Consider the following 24,717-nt stretch of genomic DNA (forward strand, 5'->3'; position numbering starts at 1 on the left):
TTTTAGAAACAACAAAAGTTCAGTATAAAGCCAAAATAAATCCTTTTTATGTGCCCTTTTGATAGGTAATGGGGACTTATTTAACCACAGTTTAAAGCAGCTTTCTTTACCTTTTTCCAAGCTAACTACACAGAAAACTGAGAATGCTTTATGACTGGTCACTTGATACAGCCCAAAGACTACCATAAGCTCACTAAGACACTTTTCTTTTTAAATGTTACACTAATATACTACTCAGAAACGCTAATCCCTCCATTGTGCTGATCCTTTGAGGTATAACATGTCTTAAGTGAAAATTATCTTAATAAGGTGTTGGGGAAACGTACTTAAATAAAATATTTAATTTTGTATTAAAAACTTATTTTGTTCATTTTGCTTTGAACTAATGTTTGCCCATGTTCAATTTCAATGTTATGTCTCAGAAAGAGTAAGAAAGAAATGCAAGTTTTAAATCCACATAGAATTGGTTCTAACTTGATAAAATTGAAAGGGAGTTTAATAATTCCATGAGTGTGGCATTTGGATAGCCTACAGTTTCATGGGATTGTTGGATTCTTAATCCTCATGAAATTTACAGAGGCGAAGCCTTCCCAAAGAACAAAGAGTCTAAGAATAGTGCTTCCTCCCTGACTCAAGGGCACTCATCCTTCTCTCAAGAGCATTTCCGTCCTCTTTTTCTTTTCCCTCTGACCTTAAGTTGTGGTTTCCCTGGATTTGCATCTAAATCTACCCCAGGTGTATGGATCTAGATAAGTACCCAGTCATCTGGGTATTACCTGAGTAGTCTGCAATAGCAGAAACATACAATAACAAAAACAACAACAAAAATAAAACTATGCATTCATATCTTCACTTTACCTACATGGATAACGAAAGAGTAGCTTCTTGGGAGTAAAAAAGAGCTAGGTGCCTATCCCATCTCTCCAATTACTATCTATGTGACCGTGGGCAAGTTATGGACCCAAAACTGAGGTAACTGTGAGGTTACGTCTTGTGCATGTGTTATATGATAAGCTTAGGAAAGTTGGAAATTAATTATAATATTATAGGCCTCAGACTCGGGGTTTATGGGAGTCCTCTTAAGTGGAATTACCTTCAAAGCATTATATTATATTATATTATATTATATATTGCATATAAATTACATATTATACAGGGTTTCAAAATTTATGGGTAACTATAAAGAACTCAAAATGCTTGTATTTATTGTTAAAAAATCACAGAATATATATATATATATGTACACATATATATGTAGCGGATTGAGAAGCTAGACATTTATTCCAAAAATCTAAAGTTTTACTCAAAATTTTTCTAAAAATACATTTGAAATTAATGTCAGAAGCAGTTTTGCAAATCACAAAAAAATATATCAGCTTGTTGTCACACTTCATATTGGACCCAAAATAAAACTAGACAGGATGACTACCATCCCAATCACTAGATTTGGGTATGAATGACCTTTGATTGGTTCCAAAACAAAGCATAAAAATTTGCTATCACTGGGGACCTTCTAAAACTGAGCCAGAGGGTGCCAAATTACACACACACATATATATATAGCTTATGCTTATAGCTCTTATCAAGACATGCATCATGGGGGGTACCTGGGTGGCTCAGTGGGTTAAAGCTTCTGACTTTGACTCAGGTCATGATCCCAGGGTCCTGGGATCAAGCCCCGCATCAGGCTCTCTGCTCGGCAGGAAGCCTGCTTCCTCCTCTCTCTCTGCCTGCCTCTCTGCCTACTTGTAATCTCTGTCAAATAAATAAATAAAATCTTTAAAAAATATATGCATCATGAAAACAGCTGTAAATATCTTAAAATTATAGCAGTGGTTAAAACACAATGGCAAACATGTGACTCTTCCCCTTCTATATTTCCACTCTATCTCCTAAATTTTCAATAATGTAGGGGTTTTTTATTAAAAGAAATTTATTTAACAATAAAAAGTGGTATAGAGTCTAAAAGAATAGAATCCATATTCTACGTTTTGATAAAAATTGATAAAATTAGAAGATACCTCAAAGATCATGTCATCCAATGCTCCATTGTACAGACAGCAAAACACAAGTCTTGTCTGAATGACTTGTCTGAAGTCTCATATTAGGGCAGGGCCAGAATACAGGTCTTCATTTTAGTTTAAAACTCTTCCTACTGAATTATATTTCCAGAAGAGAGTTTTCAAAAACTGTTATAAGCCTTTTAACATGGCGCCAGAGAAGACAATATGCTTAAGAGAAAGTCTGATGAGTTTTGGTCTAAGTCGTGGTACCCATGGACCACAGTTCATTATCATAAATAAAGGTGCACTTTATTTAAACAATGTAATGATATCTAAACCTATAAAGAAAACTCACCTTGAACAATCTTCCTATATCCTGAAGGAAATGTGATTATTCCTTTAGAGTAATAAAGAGGAAAAAAGTAATAGCTCTAAGGGAGAAAAAAACCAGAACAATTTATCTTCAATAATAAACTATAGCAGAGAGAAATGCTACCCAAAGGTCAGCAAAGACAAAGTCAGTCTATTCTAAAGTTCAAAAGTATAAACCATTTTACAAAATATTCTTAGAACCTTAAGATATAACTTGTTAAAATATCTTTGAAGCTTTATATATCCATCTTTACAGAATCTTTCCTTTCATAACTCAATTAGAGTCCAGTGAATAGCAACCAGCTTTATTGTTACTGTCTTTTGATAGTAGAAGTGTTCAGAAGAGTTACTTATTTTTCCACCTTGCAACAAACAACTCAATAGATCACCTTTTCCTCCTGAGACTGAATTTTTCTAACGAAGCATTCTTCAGCTAGTGTTAAGCGGCTGAAGATTCTTCTGGTCATTCACTCTTCAGCTGTACCGAGTTCGGACATTTAGTTCAAAATAATGTATCTTTCTTTTTCAACTTCATCCACATATTATCAGGCCCTGATTTTATTAGAGAACTCATGATAATCCAATATCCAGTATCACTCAATTGATACATCTTCTGGAATATTCTGGAAAACTTCCTAAGTACCCCTGAGTCCTAGTAACTATTATTTCCCCTAGGAAAGACTAGAATGGAGACAGTAATACGCCCATGCCAAGAATCACGGAAGAAAATAACTCAGTTACCCATCATGTTATAATTGGCTTGTCTGAGTGCCATTTTTATACTAGGTTTCTGTGATAAAACAGACATAGCATTGGATTTAGAAACAATAGATTCAGGGTGTATGCCCAAACTCCTCACACTGAAGATCCTCACTATCCATGTAACTGAGGTCCCTGGACCTGTGTCTTCATCTGTAAAAAAGAAATACCACCACTCATATCTGAGGATAACTGAGATGATTAAATTATGTACATGAAAGTGAATTGTATACCATGAATGTAAGATAACATTTACTTCACTCCTAAAATGAAAAAAACTTAACACAGAGCAATATGCCTTATCATGTCCTATTTTAAATTTTATGGCCAATTGGTCTTACTACAGATCACAGGGATGAATAGATGGATAGATTGACTGTTGATGGATAGGTAGATACTCTAAACAGCAAAAGAAATGTTATGAAATCTGTTCCACGAAACATTACTTCACTCCCTTCATTCATCACTGCAACATGTTCATCAAGCAACATGACCAAAGGCAAATAGTGAGGAATCATTCCAGCTCTTCTAAGAGGACTTTTCACAAAATGGCTCAGCCTCCAGTTAGTCTCTCAGACCAAATATACCCCATGAGAGAAATGATGACCAGGGCTGGTTTATCACTGACAGGCAGTATGTGGATGACTTTCCAAGCACTTCCTGTATCTTTCAAAATAAAAGCCAAAATCCTTGCTAAGATTTACAAGTCTTGCCTGATCTAGCCACTTACATTATCTCCTACTGCTATCCCTTTACACTCTTTATTCCATACATGCCAGCCTTTTTCTGTTTTTTGAACACACAGGCTAGCCTCTAGCATCCAATCTTTACACACTCCTGCCTTGAGCACTCTTAGCCCAGGTACAGGCACACCTCAGATGGTGGAGGTTTGGTTCCAGACCACCACAACAGAGCAAATACTACAATAAAATAGTGAGTGAAATCATATAAAAGTTATGTTTACATTAAGTGTGCAGCAGCATTATGACTAAAATGTTCATACCTTCATTTTAAAATGCTTTGTTAAAAAAACGCTAACCATCATCTGAGCTTTCAGAGCATCATCTTTTTGCTGGTAGAAGGTCCTGCCTCAGTGTTGATGGCTGCTGACTGATTGGGATGGTGGTTGCTGAATGCTGGGGTGGCTGTGGCAATTTCATAAAATAAGACAATGACTTTAGCCACAATGATGGACTCTTCCTTTCATGACCAACTTCTCTGTAGCATGCAATGCTATTTGATAGCAGTTTACCCACACTAGAACTTCTTTCAAAATTGGAGTCCATACTCTCAAACCCTGCTGCTTCTTTATCAACCAAGTGTATGTAATATTCTAAATCCTCTGTTGTCGTTTAACCGTCTTCAGAGCATCTTCACCAGGAGTAGATGCCATCTCAAGAAATCACTTTCTTTCCTCATCCATAAGAAGCAACTCCTCATCCATCACAGTCTTGTCATGAGATTGCCACAATTCAATCGCATCTTCAGGCTCCACTTCTCGTTCTAGTTCTCTTGCTATTCTTACCACATGTGCAGTTACTTCTTCCACTGAAGAAATCATCAAAGTCATCCACGAGGGTTGGAATCAACTTCTTCCAAATTCCTGTTCTGTTGATATTTTGATCTCATCCCATGAATCATGAATGTTCTCAATGGCATCTAGAATGGTGAATCCTTTCCAGGTTTTCAATTAACTTTCTTGAAATCCATCAGAGGAATCGTTATCTATGGCAGCTATAGTCTTACAAAATGTATTTCTTAAATAATAAGACTTGAGAGTTGAAATTACTTCCTGATCCATGGGCTGCAGAACAGATGCTGTGTTAGCATGAAAACAACAGTCATCTTGTACATCTCCATCAGAGCTCTTGAGTGACCAGGTGCATTGTCAATGAGCAGTTGTATTTTGAAAGGAATCTTTTCTTCTGAGCAGCAGGTCTTATCAGTGGGCATAAAATATTCAGTAAACTGTGAACACAGGCCAAGTAGATTTAGCATCATTCTTAAGGGCCCTAGGATTTTCAGAATGGTCAATGAGCATTGGCTTCAACTTCAAGTCACCATCTGCATGAGCTCTTAACAAAAGTCAACCTGTTCTTGAAGCCTTGAAGCCAGGCTTTGACTTCTCCTCTCTAGTTATGAAGAAAGTCTTAGATGGCATCTTCCTCCAACAGAACAGTTTTGTCTACACTGGAAATCTGTTTAGCGTAGCCACCTTCATTAATGAACTTAGCTCAATCTTCGGGATACCTTGTTGCAGCTTCCACATCAGTATGTGCTGCTTCACCTTGCACTTTTATGTCATGGAGATGGCTTTTCCTTAAATCACATGAACCACCTCTGATAGCCTCAAACTCTTCTACAGCTTCCTCATCTCTCTCAGCCTTCATAGAATTAAGGAGAGTTGGCGCTTTGTGGATTAGGTTTTGACTTAAGGGAATGTAGCGTCTAGTTCGATCTTCTAGCCAGACTATTGAAATTTCCTCCATATCAGCATTTAGACGGTTTTCACTTTCTTACCTTCTGTGTGTTCACTAGAGTAGCACTTGTAATTTCCTTCAAAAACTTTCCTTTGCATTTGCAACTTGGCTAGCTATTTGACCACAAGAGGCCTACCTTTTGGCATATCCCTGCTTTCAACATGCTTTTCTCACTAAGCTTAATCATTTCCAGCTTTTGATTTCAAGTGAGAGATGAGCAACTCTTCCTTTCACTTGAACATTTGAAGGCCATGGTAGGTTTTTTCACTGGCCTAATTTCAATATTTTTGTGTCTCAGGGACTAGGGAGGCCTGAGGAGAGGGCGAGAAATAGCAGAATAGCCAGTTGGTAGAGCAGTCTGAACACATACAATATTTATCAGCTAAATTCACTGTCTTGTATGAGTGAAGTTGAGTATGGCAACCCCAAACAATTCCAGTAATAACATCAAAAATCTAACACAACACATATTTCACTTGTGTTTCTTTTCACTAGAATGAAAGTTCCACAAGAGCAGAAACTTTTGTCTATTTTTTTCTGTCCTATTCCTAGCACTTAAAAAAGCATCTGGCATAGTAGGTACTCAGAAAGTGTAACAAATTAAGTGAACAATAGCCAGGTGTTCAGTTATCAATGGCTGCTTAACCAATCACCCCAAAACTAGTGGCTTAAAACAACAATCACCATATTACCACTCACAGCTTTGAGGGTTTACTGGGCTCAGCTGGCAGTACCAGCTTGATAAAGTTTTGTCACCTTTTATGTCCCAGCCTCAGAGATATTATGGCCCTGCCATGTTCTGTTACTCAAAGCAGTTACAGGACATATAAACTCTACCTTTTTTTGGTTGGGGGGAGGGCAGGAAATGGAAAGGTTCTCAAAATTCACACAGATGCAAATATTGTAGCCATCTTTGTAAAATACAATCTGCCACACCAAGAATAAAAAAGCATGCTATTTCTATGGGCTACTTTCTAGTGTACCAGCAAAGCCCAGTTGGGCATTTCTGATGCAACCTGTTTTGGCCTCCCCAAAGCAAGTTTTCAACATGGCTTTCTCTTTTCCTTCCAATAATAGATCCCTTAACTCTAAAATTGAAAGAGCCAAAAGTTTCTTAAGACTCTCATCCCAGGGCTGCTAGGGGGACGGGGGACAGGAGAGGGTGGTGGGGATATGGACATTGGGGAGGGTATGTGCTATGATGAGTGCTGTGAAATGTGTAAGCCTGGCGAGTCACAGACCTGTACCCCTGGGGATAAAAATACATTGAATGTTTTTAAAATTAATTAATTAATTAATTTTTAAAAGAAGACTCTCATCCCAGCAATCACCAAAGATAAGGAATTTCCACACTTGTTAAGTCTGAGGGATATACACAAACTATTTGAATAGTAGTGTTTTCTCATATTTCCTACTCTAGAGCCGTCTTAATGGTTTTATGTCCTGAATCAATAGATTCTAATTATACAATAGTAAATCTTTTTGGTTCCTAGTTAACCAGTTTCCTCTCATTTGTAATGACAAGGTTGAAACTGCCAATTTGTGAATAAGCTCCTTAATTCAGGTTCACTTGCAGATCTTAAAAACGACCAATATTTACTTCTTCCTCCTGTTTCAAATTGGATTAAGACTCCTGAAATACTTTACTTTCCCAACTCCTATTGGAGCACTGTTGGCAGTGTTATTTTAAATAATTTATGCTGTCACTATACACCTACAAGCCATACAGCTAGAAAAGAATCTTTTCTGGGTCCTAAAAAACCCTGTATCTTGGCATTTACAATACCGAGTCTCAGCATAGCTCCACAAGCCCCTGGTCTTCTCTCCCTTCCTACAGAACCATTAAGTAATGAGTTCACAGATAAAGTAAGGCACTGGATTCCTCTTTTTTAACCTGCCTATTTTATTTTTCCAGTTTAAGTCACTGTCAGTGCTTTTCTATGAAGCTATAGATTTGAATATTTAGGTATAAAGACATACTTTCATTTGCCACTTTAACATAATTTCATTTGTCTTCAGCCCTTGGATTGTCTCAGGATGTTGCAGGTGCAACTTTTATGGCAGCCGGTAGTTCAGCTCCTGAATTAGTTACTGCTTTCCTGGGTAAATATTGCTCCTTATATTTTCTGCTTACTCAATGTGATTTTCTCATCTTCAAGTCTAGTAACACTTACTTAGCAATTACCTTGCTCATAGGTGTATTTATCACAAAGGGAGATATCGGCATTAGCACCATCCTTGGATCTGCAATGTATAACCTCTTGGGCATCTGTGCAGCTTGTGGCTTGCTATCTAATGTGGTATGTAAGAAAACATCACTCAACATGTTTATTGTTTTGACAAACTCTTAAAACTATTTATAATCTAGAACAAAGAAGGCACTAGTAATGTGTTCAATCAAATTTATTAATCAGTAGAAAAACATGTATTCCATTAAAGTTTACCCACAAATAGCTCTTGGTCAAATTTATGAAAACCAGAGTAGGCTTTAAAACACAATTTTTCTTAAAATTCCTTTCTCTAAGCAAAATGCAAAAGATAACAATATTTGGCTACAAACATACAATTTCAGTATCACACTAAGCATGTACTTAAAGTTACAGTGTAATGGAAACAGTAAATTATCATTTTACAGGTCTCAACGCTATCATGTTGGCCCCTTTTCAGAGACTGTGCAGCATATGCAATTAGTGTAGCCGCAGTTCTTGGCATAATATTCGACAACCAAGTTTACTGGTAAGCTGGAAATAATTGTTACTCTTATGTAAAACACAACTTCAGAGAGTATTTTATGAAATTCCAATGCTTTAGCAATTTTTTTTTTTAACTGAGATCTCAATTATCTGCCACTTCTGCACCATTTTCCTGGATGCCTCTGAGCTAAACTTCCTCATCACAGCTGCTGGTTGGGCTTTCCCATCTTTAAAGTTTCTATAATCATGTCAATCTCCTTGTCTCACAATTACTGAATATTACCAACCTTCCTTCTTCGCACTACCTGTTCAGAAAGTCTCCCCTTTTGTTGTCTATTAAAGCCCCAACAGTTGGGTTTTTCAACTACTGGGTTGTTTACCTTGCCTTGGTTAGAAGTGGTCATGGTCACAAGACTGGAGAGAAATGATGGAGGAAGTAAATTTTAAAATCTTCAGGTTCTTCCAACTTTCTCTCTGATGTTCATTTAGCAGAGGAATTACAGCCTTCTTCCTCTAAGAATCAACAATATTTAGGTATTAATAATTGTTTGCCTTCTTTGTAAACTCCCAGTATCTTGCTGTTGCAAGAAAATGAAAAAAAAAGGGTGAATCAGTGAATAGCTAATAACTTTTTCAACTAATAAGAACCAAGTGTTTAATAGGTGTTTAACACTACGCTAGGAATCATAAGGGATGGAGAGGAATATATAATGCACAACCAAAGAGGTTGTGCATTGCTCAATGCCAGAGGATACCAGAAAAGAAGAAAAAACAATGTAAATGGCACCTTTCTGGAATACTACAACTTAGCAACCCTGCAAAATACCTGCTAACAAGAAACTTAAATCTAGCAGGGAGAAAAATTTCTAAATGAATCATCCTAAAATCTGGTCTGTTTCCCAAAGAAAGACCAATGGATATAGTAGGGATCCTTCTGGGACCCAGCAGTCATCTCTAAGTGGACACTGACAAGGATAGTATCCAAGCTTATGCTCCCTCCATTAGGGAAATCAAGAACTCTGTGCTTCCAACTGCAGCAGAAATTCACTGGCTATCAAATAAAAGGTAAATGACAGGTGCAAATATGATATTAGCCAATCATAACTCTTTAGGAAATCAGAGCACAGAGTAACAGTTCTCAGGGCCTAAGGTATAATTTTATTTTTAAGACTATCCTCGTCTTCTTGTGAATACATGCCAAATTTAATTACATCAAAATAAAAAAACTCTGTAAACTGAGAAGTCCCAGTCAAAGACTCATATATTCTGAATATTTTACACAAAATTCTTATATGGGATTTGAACAGACTCAGTTGAAATGAACTAACTGATACTATATTCTTTTATAATTACCATACATTTTGGGGAATATTTGCTGCCAATGAACAGAGATGGAGAATGCCCATCACTATTCATTAACTTTTATTCTGAAAATCTACAATTATCATTTTCAAAGCATTGTTTATGCCTACCATTTATAAAGAATCTGTAAATGAAGACAATGAATTTATAATTCTTGGTTTTATTTGAAATATAGAAAGGACTCTTAAGCTTTTATCAATTTATAGTAAAGCTGTAACCAAGCGAGGATGTATCCATAAAACCAATATACACCTAGAAATGTTCTTTGCTTGTTCTATTGCTATGCTATAAAATTATTAAGCAGATATGCCCAAAGCTATTAACGTTTTTTAAAAAAAAAGTGTTTTTAATTTTAAAACACACAAATTTCTCTGATTTATAGGTATGAAGGAACTTTGCTGCTTTTGATATATGGATTATATGTTTTGGTGCTGTGTTTTAACATTAAAATTAACCAATATATTATAAAGAAATTCAGTCCTTGGTGCACCTGTCTTGCCCGAGCTATGGAGGAGAGCAGTGAACAACAGCCACTGATGGGATGGGAAGATGAGGGTCAGCCATTCATCCGTCGGCAATCAAGAACTGACAGTGGGATATTTCATGAAGAGTCTGGCTACTCTCAGCTTCCTTTAAGTTTACAGGATCTTAGTCAGGTTTCTGAAGGTAATAAGCACATCATGCCCACTATTGAGTCTATTCACTAGAAAAACTTAAAAACTCATTTCAATTCAGCAATTACTATATATACTTATGTAAAAGATACTGTGGAGATTCAGAAATGACGAAGAGGTGGTCCCTATCTTTAAGAAGCTTCCAACGCTGTAGAGAAAAAAGACAATAGCTAAAATATGAAGGTTTTAGTACTATAAAAGAAAAAAGTGTAAGTGTAGTTCCTAAATGGGACAGATTGTATAAAATTTGATGGCTACATTGAAAAGATTATTACAGAGAAGGGAGTATTTAAACTGAGCCTTGTAGAACTGATCAGATTTCAGCTGATGACCTGATTTATGAACAAAGCTACATAAATAAATATGTAATGTGTATAGTAACAGCTATAGAAGACTATTATGTAAATAATGTAGAAGTAAGAGTATAGTATTTGATGCCAAGGAATTAATATGAGCAAAAGGCCTATTCAAGTACTAGCATACCTAGAACACAGAATGTACACAGTAAGGAAGGAGAGAAAAGGTAGATAAGAAAGAACAGGATAGTAAGAGTCTTAAATGCTTTGTAGGTTTATGAAGCAGGGAAATTTGAGGACAAAAAAAATGAAGGTCTGTAAGAGGCTACTAAAAAAGCTGATGTTTGGTAGATGCCTAGACCAAAAGAAAGTAGGAATAAAAAAGACAATGCAAAGGAAGCATCACCAAGACTAGGCAATGGAAGGACTACATGGGACAAGAAAAGGGAGGAGAAAATTCTGAGGCTTTGTTCATGATTGAGAAAAAAGAAATACCACTTATAGAAACTTGGAATTTAGAAAAAAGGGCTGGTGTGGGAAAACATAAATAGTTGAGTTTTAAACATGCCATCTGAAGCAGCAGCAACACATTTAGGTATTTAATAGAAGTCAAATTCATCCATGGCCAGAAATAAAAATTTTTGTGTTAGTTTTTTACAAAGTGGTTCTATGAAACAGATTCTAAATTTATCTAAGTACATTAGGAAGGGAAGTTATTCTTTTACTACCTTAAAAAAAAAAGACTTTTCCCCTTTTTACAATAATTATAGTTTTTAGCCTTTCAAGTGCTAGTGGTATATATTGCCAAGTTAAATTTTATAACAATTCAAAAAGAACCACTCTAAATTTTTTCATTACACTGAGATTACATCTAAAATTTACCTAGTGGCCTATTGGCTGGGGCTTGGCAAATTTTTTTCACGAGTTATTTTACCAGCATTAGTTGTAATGTAATTTGATCTAATATATGGGTACATTCTTTTGTAAATGCTATGCAAATTTTAAATAATTTTAAAGTGAATGCTTATTTTTATCCAATCTATTATTGTCTTCCATTAATTTAATAAAACAAATTGTATAAAGGAGCATACTCGAGTTTTTTTAAGTTATATTGTAGATTCCAAGCTAGTTCCTATTTTCTTCAAGGTTCTTCTTAAGAATGGTAGTGAATTCCAAATTTGGTAAACTAATGGAAGAAAGAAAAATGAAGCAAGCCTCCAAAACTCACTTACAATGAGAATTAGGATGGAATATTCAAAACTTAATAAAAAAGATTATGCTGTAATTATTTTATACCTCCTAAGTATGCATTATCTGACACACAGGGCAGGCTAGAGACATCAACAATACTGGGGAATAGAAACAACTATAATAGCTATAATAGGTAGAAGCCAGATTAATCCCATAAGCAAAAAAAAGTTACTAAAGACCATCCACACTGTAGAAAACCAGAGAAGTCCAACTGACACTTCATAAACATTATGGCTAATATATTTAGTGAATGATCCAAGATTATTTTGATGGATTTAAGGCCCCAAATCAAGAAACACTGAGTATTACATTTTATACTATCTGCCCTAAAGTCTCAGTTAGTTTCTTTTTGCCAGCAGTATCAGTAATGAGGTATTCAAATGTTTTAAATAGCCTCTTAAAAACTGATACAGCTAATTTATTTCAATATAGCTTTCTAAATGGACATTTCCAACTTAAGTGGCCATTAGAAAAAACTCAGAATCATTTGTTTTTCCTCAACAGATCCACCAAGTGTTTTCAACATGCCTGAAGCCGACTTAAAAAGAATTTTTTGGGTACTATCCCTTCCTATTACTACCTTACTTTTTCTAACCATACCAGACTGTAGAAGAAAGTTTTGGAAAAATTACTTTGTAATAACATTTTTCATGTCAGCACTATGGATATCTGCATTTACATATATCCTGGTTTGGATGGTCACAATAACTGGTATGTATCTTTAGCATAAGAGCACAGTGTAAAAAGAAAATAATCAGTTTTATAGAAGAACAAACTGCATATACTCACAAAAAGTAATCTAGCTACAGAGGAAATTTCTCTCTCAGCAAAAGACTAAAGAGATGTGCTACTTACAAAAAGATTAAATATTAATATACCAACAAGATCATTCAGGGTTTGTAAGTTGCATATTACATATCAACTATATTCCCAATATTATACAGTTCAGAGTTACAAGCCACAGGATCTTCTTATAAATGAAATCAAATACACAGGATAGCTTTCTACTGTGCTAATAATTACAGCACATGATATGGGGTCCACAATATACTCTTTATATTGAATTCCATTCCATAATGAAAAATATAGCAAGAGGCCAGCATTTTGAGAAAACGATATATGCTCACTGTTTAACTGAAATGCACTTTATTTTGCTTTTTAATATGGACATATAAACAAACTATGAAATGGGTGAAAAGGGTATAAAATAAAATTTCAATTTAGGTTTCTACTATCTTCATGACTAGAATTTAAATATTACTGCTTGGCCATAATCCATTCTAGTCCCACAGGACTCCAGAAGAAAAAACTGAATATAAACATGGAAAAAAAAAAATCAAGAAATTTCTCCCAAAAAGTTTAGCCCGAATGGACATATCAGAGGTGAGCAAACTACAGCCTATGTGACCAAGCGACCAGGTCTCCTGTTTTTGCTAATGAAGTTTTACTAAACATTATCATGCCCACTCATTTAATTCATTTATACCTTATCTACGGATGCTTTCACACTACAGTGGCCAAGGTGAATAGCTGCAACAGAAACCATATAGCCTGCATAACCTAAAGTAATCACTACGTGGCCCTTTACAAAAAAAAGCTGATCTCTGACTTTTCACAAATTAATATATGACTTAGAATAGCATGCTAGCAAGAAAGCACTATTTTTTTTAATGAGAAAGATCAAAAAGTCCAATTAGCTTGCATATTAAATCTCTTCAAATTTTCTCAGCCAGAATATATTTCACAGTAGGAAATCAGGAAAAGAACAAAATCAAGTACTAGATCATAAAACAGCCCCCAAGATGATAAATATTACTGTTATTTATGTACATATGAACTCCGGCAAACCAGTAACAAAAATTAACAACCAATTACAATTCCAATATCAATATATAAAGCATGCAATAAACAGCTAAAGTTCTCTCAATTGACAATTTAAGAAAAAAAAAGATTCTAAAGTAAGTTTTCAATCACAACATTAGAAGAGCAATTACATGTACCTTTTTTTAACTTCCCTCTGCTTGCTTCCCAAAATGAACACATATCTGAAAAATGTTGAACTGATACTGAATTTACCAGAACAGGACCATAATGTTAGGAAGACTCCGAGTAGAACCCTATTTTGTTTTCCTTTGTTTAAGGTAGATCACCAAAGTACGTACAACTTAAAAAATGTATACCATGTAACACATTTACAGGTTAAAAATAGCTATAAACAATTTGCTTAATTCTGATCACTTTAAGAAAATAGTTTGAAAAGCAGAAAATGACCTATCTTATTAGCATATATTAAGCAATGGCCTTGATGAGATAACAGTGAACATCTAAACCTTCTGTAAGTATATCAGGTAGGGGAATTACTCCTTAGTAGAATTCTATTAAATATCTTTAGATATCTGCTATTAAAAATTTGTGCTACCTGGGCTACCCAATTTACCAATCTTATTCAAATATTTTGCTAGGTAAAATTTAAATACATATTGGTTGTGAAATCTAAATGTGCCTATTTTCTTTTTGTTCAGGAAGGAAATATCTGAAGTAACTGCAGAGAATGGTTATTGAATTTGTAAGATTTGCAACTTGTAGTATATCTCTGTTAATTACAGGGGAAACATTAGAAATTCCAGATACAGTAATGGGCCTTACTTTATTAGCAGCAGGAACAAGTCTGCCAGACACGATTGCAAGTGTATTGATTGCAAGAAAAGGTAAGAGCTAGGTCCCTCAAGCTGCAATGCCTATTCTACAAGGCTGGCTGAAATACTGAGCAAAGGTACCTTTAAAAATATTTATTTCCTCAGTTAACATACTTTGAAGAAAAAAAAAAGAGTGACTCAAATAGAAGGGTTTACTATTTAATAGCAGAATAACTTCACTAAATCTAATCCCCCAAATAATATTCATCTGAAATGTGCATCAAATTGTAATAAACCATATTAAATCAGAATGAAAAGCAACAAGTAATCTACAGACCTTATTGAAAAATGATTTAATAAATAAAGATAATTATTAAATAAATGTTAAGACTTTAAATACTAATCCCCAAATTAAAAAATACAAATTCAGTAAGACTTTTGCTCTAATATAACAATTTTCCAAAACCAACAAACAAAAAAGAATTTCCAGTGTTTTTTTTTTATGAAGCTTATTAATAAAATACAGTATTGGTGTGCACATTTTAACAATATGCTTTTTTTGCAGGCAAAGGAGATATGGCTATGTCTAACATCATGGGATCCAACGTGTTTGATATGCTTTGCCTAGGTGTTCCATGGTTTATTAAAACTGCATTTATGAATGCATCAGCTCCTGTAGAAGTGAACAGCAGAGGACTAACTTACATAACCATCGCTCTCAACATATCAATTATTTTTCTTTTTTCAGCAGTTCACTTCAATGGCTGGAAACTAGACAGGAAGTTGGGAGCAGTCTGCCTGTTATTATACTTGGGACTTACCACATTATCAGTTCTATATGAACTTGGAATCATTGGAAATAATAAAATAAGGGGCTGTGGAGGTTAACATTAATAGTGTTATGTGGAAAATGTGAATGATGGGAGAGGGAAGAGAAAGAAAACTCCCATTTCTTCATTTAAGTATAATAAAAAATATCCTGAACTAAAACTTACTTACAGTAATTCTTTATCACCAAAGAAAAGTAATTTAAAGCCAACCAAAATCACATCCTAATTTGTCTGAGCCCTTTCTTTCAAGGACAATTACATATATAAAACAGAAGTTTTGGGAAAAATCATCTATGTTTTACCTTACAATAAGTTGATAAAAGCTGAGGAAACTTGAACAAACAAATCCCACTATGTAGTACTGAAAGTAACAACAAGAAAATGGCTTATTTCATTAAAAACAGTATAACCATTCATTTAAACTGAATGACTGACTTGCTGTCTTTAAAAACCCAAACTTGAGATTAACAAAAATCACAGTATATTTAACACTATACTGTTAAAAGCTGGTGGGAGTTTTAAAAGTTCATTTTTACAGCTTTTGTAAGCATACAGTATTACTAAAAAAATGACTTTTTACTAGGAGATTCAGCAAAACAGATGTAAGAATGTTCCAACCGTGGTTTGAAATTATGCATTACGATCCAAGCGAACATCGATTTCTCTGCCACTGATTTTTATGCCATTCATTATTCTGCAGGCTTTTTCAGCTGATTCTGGGGAGTCAAATCTGACCGTTCCACAGCCTTTTGACTTTCCGTTCTCCATTTTTATTTCTGCAAACATTACATGACCTGTAAAAGAAAAATTACATAATTATTACTCAGTTTAAATGGGTTTCATTTGACTGCACAGGTCTGAAATTCCTCACAGCCAATGAAATGATAAATAACTGACTAAAAACATTAATGATTAAATAACATCATATAAACATTATTCTCATCATTTCATATTCTGATTATAAGGCAATTCATATAAAGTAATAAATATACACATTAAAATACACAAAACAAGAATTAAACTTACTTAGTATTTAATATTTTATCAAAATAAAAAAATAAATAACTTCTTTCTTGTGTTAAATTCTTAGCTTCTGGGGGTGCCTGGGTGGCTCAGTTGGTTAAGTGACTGCCTTTGGCTCAGGTTATGATCCCGGGGTCCTGGGATCAAGCCCCGTGTCAGGCTCCGTGCTCAGGCTCCCTGCTTCTCCCTCTTCTTCTGCCCCTCCCCCCAGCTTGTGCACGCATGCGTGCAAATACACACTCTCTCAAATGAATAAAGACTTAAAAGAAAGATTATTAGTTTCTGAAGTGAATTTTATAGCAATATGGCAAACTAGCACAAAAATGCCACCAAGTCACCATGCCCAATAACAAACTTATAAATTTAAACAAAATTAGTTTTAGAAAAAAACTGTCACTTTCTGCCCAATCTCCTTAATCTCTTTCTCTTTTATCCTCCTTTCCATTCCTTTATAACTGCAAATAGTAGCAACTGCCCAGAATTTTAATTTTTACTAGGCCACAAATGGCCCCCGTAATTCTGCTTATCAACCACAGTGCAAAATCATCTATTTATTCAACATCACAATTTGAACTCCAGTGTTAAGAGTGGTACCAAATGGGCTAGGGAAATAGGCATGGAAGAGGTATCAGATTTAAATCAATAAAAGTAAAAACAGTGATGGTCAGAACAAAAAGAACTCAGAGAAGCTTCGAAGAGGAGGAAGAAAACCAGACAACTGTTCCATATGTAGTTAGTATCATTGTTGACTCTAGAGACTGATATTTGAGTAAAACAGTATCATTCATCAAATTGTGAAAGTCCATAAAAATCGACCATCCAAACTAGAACACTTTAGAGAGTTAAATTGAGTTATTAGTAATTATACACTAAATAACAGATGCAAAGGGAGACTAGCCCCAGGCAAACTGGGATATATTATCACCTGATCCACAACAGGTAAGTTGTGTGCCTATTTACCATAATATTTCTTTTCCTTGATTATTATATAGTTGCCAAATTACCATGGGCTAATTTTAGCCTAGCAACCAACATAGAAAGCCAACTATATTTAGTTCTATAAAGGGACTATAAAGGAAGAGGGGGACAATGAAAGCAAAAGGCTTATCAAAAAAATTGCTTAAGGGCGCCTGGGTGGCTCAGTGGGTTGGGCCGCTGCTTTCGGCTCAGGTCATGATCTCAGAGTCCTGGGATCAAGTCCCGCATCGGGCTCTCAGCAGGGAGCCTGCTTCCCTCTCTCTCTCTCTCTCTGCCTGCCTCTCTATCTACTTGTGATTTCTCTCTGTCAAATAAATAAATAAAATCTTAACAAAAAAAAAAAAAAAAATTGCTTAAGCCCTTTTCCAGGTGATAAGATCAACTTTAATCTCAATGCATGAGTAGAAAAATTTGTTTTGTTTAAATCTTGATCTGAATGCTTTCTTATGTACAACATCCTGGACCACTTTTCTACTTTTATTTTTTCATCCATTTCCCATCCCACCGTTACTATATTTTTTTAAAGCAACTGCTGGTCAACTGCTCACCCACTCAATACTAATTAAATGGTCCAAGTTAATAAATGTCATAGCAAACCAAAACCATGATCTTGTAACCCAGGCTGGGCAGCCTTGAACTGTTTCTAAAAGTTATAAAACAGACTAATTCCCACCCCCCAAAAAATTATATATTGTTTGGATCTACAACCTACAACTGTTTAAAAAAAAATAAAACAAAAAACACAGAAATCACATTTTCTAATAACATAAAATGAAACTTTAAAAAGCTTTAAAGATAGATGCAGAGCAATTTCCAGAATCCTCTTAATATCTTGAATGCTGGGACCTGAAAAAAAGAAGTTTATTTAAAGAAGCATACCTTGGTCAATGGCAGCATTATACAGTGATTCCAAAGGAGATTGCGGAGAATTTTTAAGGGCTTTTAAGGTTAGAGGTTCCTCCTTATTCTACTTTTACCTTTTATAAAAATTTAGGGCTTTTCTTAATGTAAGCATCCCATCATAGATTTATTAGCAATAATACTAAGAGTCACTCAAGCAAGAAACCTTCAGAACTTCAGAGGAAAATACGTAATTACCTCGTGCAAAATCTGTCTCAATCTTTCAAGATAAGCTTCTCTCTCTTTTTTTCTTCTCTTAAACTGTATCTCTCAATTTAGGAATCAATACTCAGATCCCTAAATTCCTAAACTCACAGTGACCTCACAGCATTTCAATTTGACAAGGTCTATCAGCCAAGATGCTTCAACATGCTTACAGTTGGGACACTTACGCTATAGAAAATGTCCTATAGATACTTGTGTTTCATGGTTAGGCTGTCCAAAAATCCCCACTAGGCATAGAACCAGAAAGAGCTGTGTGTTTTCTAAGTTTCTTCCTAATCCCATAAAAACACTGATTGAGATAACTTACTTTTCTAAAGCAATAATCGAGGAGAAAAAAAATTTTGTTTCAAAAAGTTAAAATCTGACTTCCCTGGCTATTTTTACATGCTCTTGAGGATTTTCTTAAATGACTTAAATATCTACTGATCTTGTATGATTCCACAAAAAGCAAAAATAGAATTGCTATTTTAACAACAGTATAGGACAAAATAGTATGCAATGAGAAATCAGTACCACAGAATAATCAAACATGTTGCTGTTTCATGTACTAGTTATAAAAATGACTTATCCTGAAAAGAAAACTTTTCACTTTATTCAATCCAGCCTATTAATATTATCCTGTGGTATGATCTGAGAAATGCTGATTTAAAAGCATATCTAAAAATACACCAAATTAAAAGCAGAAACAAGTGGTTCAATAAAATCTACTACCAAAGTGAAGTGTAACATAGAAACGAGAAAAAAAGCAAAATCAGGTTCTACAAAAAGCCATAATTATGATATAAAGGACAAAAAACAAAGATTTAATGCTATCAATGAATGTTCTCCATGCATTATTTTTACTATTAAATTATTCCAGAGTTAAAATCCACTAGTCATGCTTGAAGCAGCATGTGCTTTAGTAAATAAAATCTACCACAAGTCTCTACTTTCTAGCCGGTTAACAAGCATACTGATCTAGAAAACTCCATAATGGCAATGTGTGAAACAAAGCTATATTTGTTTACATGGTTTATAGGAGAATAATTAAATGTGCTTTCCTTGCACTGCAGTTCTAAAATATTATGGTACATCATCATACTGAGCTAGAAGGTCAAAGTACAGCTAAAGTGGACAAATATGGGAGCAAGTTTGAAAGACTATCTATATGACTCCATTAGCACAACTTAAACTAATGTGGTGTCCAATTCTGAATGAGTCAGTTAATTTATTTATACTCAGCCTTCTAAAAAATGCATGTCATTGAAGAATCACATAGGATAGGATAGACAGGATCTCTTTTTATTAAAGTCACTTATTTCTCATATTGTTACATATTGGGATATCTGAACACATTTTCCCCTAAATTATAAAGGCTGAGGAAATGTACTGAAGGTAGTATAACCTAAAGTGCATTTTCTAGGGCCTTTGTATTTGCCCTATCAAGGACATTTAACCACTATATAGATGGTCTCAAATTATAATGGTTCAACTTACAATGTTTTGACATCATGATGGTACAACAGCGATACACAATAGAAACTGTACTTTGAATTTTGATCTTTTTCCAAGCTGATGATATGTGATATATGATACAGGGCAGAAGACATTGAACAGCAGCCCTCAGTAAGCCAGGCGATCACAAGGATAAACAATGCATACATTTATAACCATTGTGTACCCACCTAACCACTCTGTTTTTCACTTTCACTTTAAGTATATAATCAATTACGTGAGATACTCAACACATTATAAAATAAGCTTTGTGTTAGAGGATTTTGCCCAACTGTAGGCTAATATTAAGTGTTCTGAGCATGTTTAAGGTAGGCTAGGTGAGGCTATGATGCTCAGTAGGTTAAGCATAGCTCCATTGTTAAGTCGTGGAAGATCTGTATAGACATTTAATAAGCAAACTGCTTGCTGGTGAGTCACCTATGGGCAGATATTGCCTAGGGAAGCTGCTTGGACTACCACAAGACTCTTACTAAGAAGCAACCAAGCATATACACTTACTCACTTTGGGCTCAAGGGAGAAAAAAAAAAAAAAAAAAAAACCTGCCTTTTGCTGTTAAAGAGATCATTACTGACTGCAGCAGGTTAAAAACAAACTCCCCATACTAACAAAGAAAAACCTTTCCAAGACTTGAAAATAAATAAATAAAAGAACGTGGCAGAAAAATAAAGATGGTTCAGTTCATACAAGCCAGATACTTTCCATAGCTGTCAATAGCTGAACACTAAATTCCATATTACCATAACTTATTTTCTTTCCCACCAATGTAGTTCAAGATTAAAAACAGGAAGAAGGCAAGGAGTTATTTTTTTTAAAGATTTTATTTATTTGTTTGACAGAGAGAGATCATAAGTAGGCAGAGAGAAAGAGAAAGAGAGAGAGGAGGAAGCAGGCTCCCTGCCGAGCAGAAAGCCCAATGCGGACTTGATCCCAGGACCCTGGGATCATGACCCAAGCCGAAGGCAGAGGCTCAACCCACTGAGCCACCCAGGTGCCCCAAGGAATTATTTAAATATGGTATTACCTTAATATAAATCTAAAAGTCAGAAGCTCTTACAATAGAATTGAGAAAAACGGGGTGCCTGGGTGGCTCAGTCGTAAGCATCTGCCTTTGGCTCAGGGCATGATGCCAGGGTTCTGGGATTGAAAAATGACATATATCTCATTTGGAGATTTTTTTTCCTACTGAAACTATCACAGAGATCATCCATACCTGCTGCCACTGCTCCTCATTTGACATATTTCACAAGGCCCTAATATATTCATTCCTCTGCAGTCTATGTGATTCATTGCCAAATGCCACTTACTCGTTCTGGTAGACTTCTTACTTCTACAAATATTTCCAACTCTGCAAAACTGTTACAATTCTACTTTCTCTTAGTGATACCTATTTAGTAGTTAACTCATTTTCAACAACTTTTTTACAATTAAAAAAAAATCAAGTTTCTCTTCTTTGAATAAAATATAAATGAAATACAAAAAAAAAATCCACAAATGGAGTCCCACGAACATCCTAAACAGATTTACACTGTATGTCCTTTGAGGGCAAGAGGGATAATGTCTTTCTTTGTTCACATTTCTAATTCTAATGATAATCAACTGTCAAAAGTACAGTATTTGTAGATTTATTCAATGATTAAAAACTGAATAAATGAATAAGATTTGCTCAGAGTGTTTAACTCACTCATAAACCCTCAACAAACTCTTACAACATATACCAAGGGGGTGAAAAATGTTAGACTAAAAATGACAGTTCTTCCATCAAGAGCCTCCATCTAGGAGGGAAGAAAACATGTGAGCACATTATTATCACAGAGTCGGGTATATATAAAGTATTCTGAGAACAGAGCAGATGACAGCCACGTGATCACTTTGATCACAACTAAAGTTATTCCCCTCAAGATCTCAAAAAATTAAAGATATATTCCAAATACACCTAACTTTCCATCAACTCTCAAAAACTGAATGTCCCTTTTCATCACTATATGCCACCTTTATAACTTACCATTATGATTATAGTCTCTGGGATACAATGCAATAGCAGGAAAGTACTGGCAGAAAATCTGCTTATGTTGTTCCACTCACACTAATTCTCTCATCATCTAAAAAAAAAAAGGCCTTGGGACGCTTAGGTGCCTTAGTCATTAAGTGTCTGCCTTTGGCTCAGGTCAGGATCCCAGGTTTCTGGGATCGAGCCCCTCATCGGGCTTCCTGCTCAACAGGAAGCCTGCTTCTGCCTCTCCCACTCCTGCTTGTGTTCTCTCTCTCACTGTGTATCTCTCTGTAAAATAAATAAACAAAAGCTTAAAAAAAAAAAAAAAGCCCTCTTCTAAAGTAAGAAGACCTACAGGACTAATAAACACAGTAAGGTTGTATAGACAGCATCATCACAGCCAAGAATAGTTTATGAAAAAACTAGAAGGGCCACCAGAATGTACCTGTCTAAGGAATTCCTTAGCTATCAACTAAGTTTCCTGTGTCCTATAGGTAATAGAGTATGCAGAACAGGTGTCATCTATTAACTCCACATCATTTGGATGTCAGCATTTTAGGGTCATGTTGACAATATACTGCACTACACTACAAACAAGGAAATAAATACACCCTTCATTAATATTTCCCACAGAGAAAAAAAAAGGTTTTTAAATGCAAGCAATGATGATATACTAACCTTTTAAAAATCAGGTAATAAAACAAGCCCTTTCTTTATCCACAGAAGACAAAAACAGGCTCTACTCTAAATCTTGTTATTTAGTAGTAATTTGCCCTGCTCTATGTCAGAGGACAACAGAGTAATTTATTTGAAGTAGAAGTAGACCTGTCGTACTATCCAGGAACAAACATCCGGGCAGGTAAGGTCTAAATACAATGTTTAAAAGTTTAAAATCAGTTTTCCCTCCATAATCAATATTAACATGTCTGCAGTCATTAGCATACTTACCACACTGACTGAATTTCTCTTTTAGTTTCTGCCAAGTCAAGTCAAAAGGCAGCTAGAATGAAAAAAGGTATTAGTAACAGATATACAAAGAAAAAAAAAATTTTAAGTATCCTTTACATTTAGTTGCTTACATTTCTGACAAATATCTGGTTGCCTTTGGAGCCTATTCTTTCTCTTATTCCGCTTCCCATTGGACCAGATAGAAATCCTCGATCCATATCGATGCTCCTTTCCAGTATGGCTCCTATACCTGGTCCCATTCTATCAAAGCTGGAGCTCATCCGGTCCAGTCCCATCCCCATTCCTCCAGTCACACTGTTCATGCCACCCATGCCACCACCTAGATTTCAAGAAGGGAAGGGGGGGGGGATTTGGGAATTTGGGTGTTTTTGTTTTAAAAACAGAAGAAAAAGGAGAAAGAAGAGGGAAAAGAGGAGGGAGAGAATCATTTTTGAGAAAGAAAGAAAGAGAAAAATTAATTCATTTATATAATTAGATCATATATAAACATAGAATCATTTTCTTATACACAACAGAAAAATCTTCCAAGAAACAATATAATTTGATGTACATTCAGTTAGTTGACTGTTAATGGCTAACTGAATCTCAATCTAGCCACTACACAAATACATCATACCTATATACTTCTATAAAATTATATTCTGATCATAAAATACATCATATAAGTTATATAAATTCTCTGCCCAATATTTGATCCATTAATGGAATATGAGTTTTTATCATTTTTCTTTAATAATATCATGTTTAATAAATGCAAGAACAAAGATATATGAAGTGAATTCAAATTCCCGACCCCCTTTTCCCCCCATCTACCTCGCCCTGCTATTACAACTCCAACGCATTAACTGTTGATCTCATCATACTCTCCCATATAATATTCTTTTCACCTCAGTATCTTCTGTTTTACATGCAATTTCTCTTTCATATCAATTCAATATGCAATAACCACAGAAAAACCTAACTTTTAATCTCAATATTATATAGATCTTAAGGAGATAACAAAAAATGGAATCATATGCCTTTGGCCAGAGCTTGAGAATTTAACTCACAGTGCATACCTAATTCATTCTTATGCACTGAGTCCCCTTTAATTAATTCCAATCCTATTCATCCTCAAAATTCATCTTTTTCTCTTGTATTTAATATCCTCATACACAGAAATTCTAAAAATTAACATCACCTTCAAATTGACTTTCTATGAATAACAAATATAAAGCTCGGGAAACAGAAGTATGAACATTGAGGTAAAAAAGGAAGGTAGGGAAGTTATTACGATTAATGGGAAGATGACCAAGGCTAAAAAAAATGATGAAAGGGAATGAGAAGCAAGGTACAATGGAAGTAAATATCTTTAGCTAACAGGATTTTACAAAAGTTCAAGTAGGCTATATTTCCTATTTGTGAGAGTTCAATCAATTAAAGGAATTCAGTTAAGTATGGAGAGCTCACAAAGACATGGCTCAGTAAGCAACAGAGATCAAAAACTGAGCAATGTCTTAAGACTTAATATAAGGCCTCAAATGTAGTAGTGGAAACAGATGGAAGACATGGGGCATTGCCCAGTGTTGCAACTACTCTTGATTCTATCACAGGAAAAGTTTAAGAGGAGAGGAAATAAGCATCTCTTTCAACCTTAGCCTTCAACCTCAGGAAGTCTCTAGAGGTGTTATAACTAGGGCGATTCACCTGCATCTACCAAAAGACACAAAATGTTCACAGATGAAATAAGCTAGTCACCAACCAGCAACTGTAGACAATAGGCAAGGAAACAAAGTTGGTGC

General features: G+C 35.0%; 2 protein-coding genes across 3 annotated transcripts in view; one reads left to right on the forward strand and one right to left on the reverse strand.

Annotated features, from left to right (window-relative positions):
* SLC24A5 (solute carrier family 24 member 5) overlaps positions 1-15,421 on the forward strand; it is a 27,013-nt gene extending 11,592 nt beyond the window's left edge. Inside the window, exons 3-9 of the mRNA XM_059372766.1 lie at positions 7,634-7,717; positions 7,811-7,914; positions 8,250-8,350; positions 10,052-10,335; positions 12,395-12,601; positions 14,497-14,598; positions 15,092-15,421. Coding sequence (XP_059228749.1) covers positions 7,634-7,717; positions 7,811-7,914; positions 8,250-8,350; positions 10,052-10,335; positions 12,395-12,601; positions 14,497-14,598; positions 15,092-15,414 — 1,205 coding nt within the window. The 3' untranslated portion in view covers positions 15,415-15,421. The remainder of the gene's footprint in view (positions 1-7,633; positions 7,718-7,810; positions 7,915-8,249; positions 8,351-10,051; positions 10,336-12,394; positions 12,602-14,496; positions 14,599-15,091) is intronic.
* A 7-nt stretch (positions 15,422-15,428) lies between these two features.
* The window catches only part of MYEF2 (myelin expression factor 2), a 32,505-nt gene continuing 23,216 nt past the window's right edge, over positions 15,429-24,717 (reverse strand). The window contains exons 14-16 of one of the 2 annotated variants that reach the window (XM_059372765.1): positions 23,047-23,255; positions 22,916-22,967; positions 15,429-16,150 (exon numbers count right to left, since the gene is read on the reverse strand). In XM_059372765.1, coding sequence (XP_059228748.1) covers positions 15,987-16,150; positions 22,916-22,967; positions 23,047-23,255 — 425 coding nt within the window. In that variant the 3' untranslated portion in view covers positions 15,429-15,986. The remainder of the gene's footprint in view (positions 16,151-22,915; positions 22,968-23,046; positions 23,256-24,717) is intronic. The other variant, XM_059372764.1, reaches the window with a different exon arrangement.

Source organism: Mustela nigripes, chromosome 13 (genome assembly GCF_022355385.1).
Source record: "Mustela nigripes isolate SB6536 chromosome 13, MUSNIG.SB6536, whole genome shotgun sequence".
NCBI classification, from domain to species: Eukaryota; Metazoa; Chordata; class Mammalia; order Carnivora; family Mustelidae; genus Mustela; species Mustela nigripes.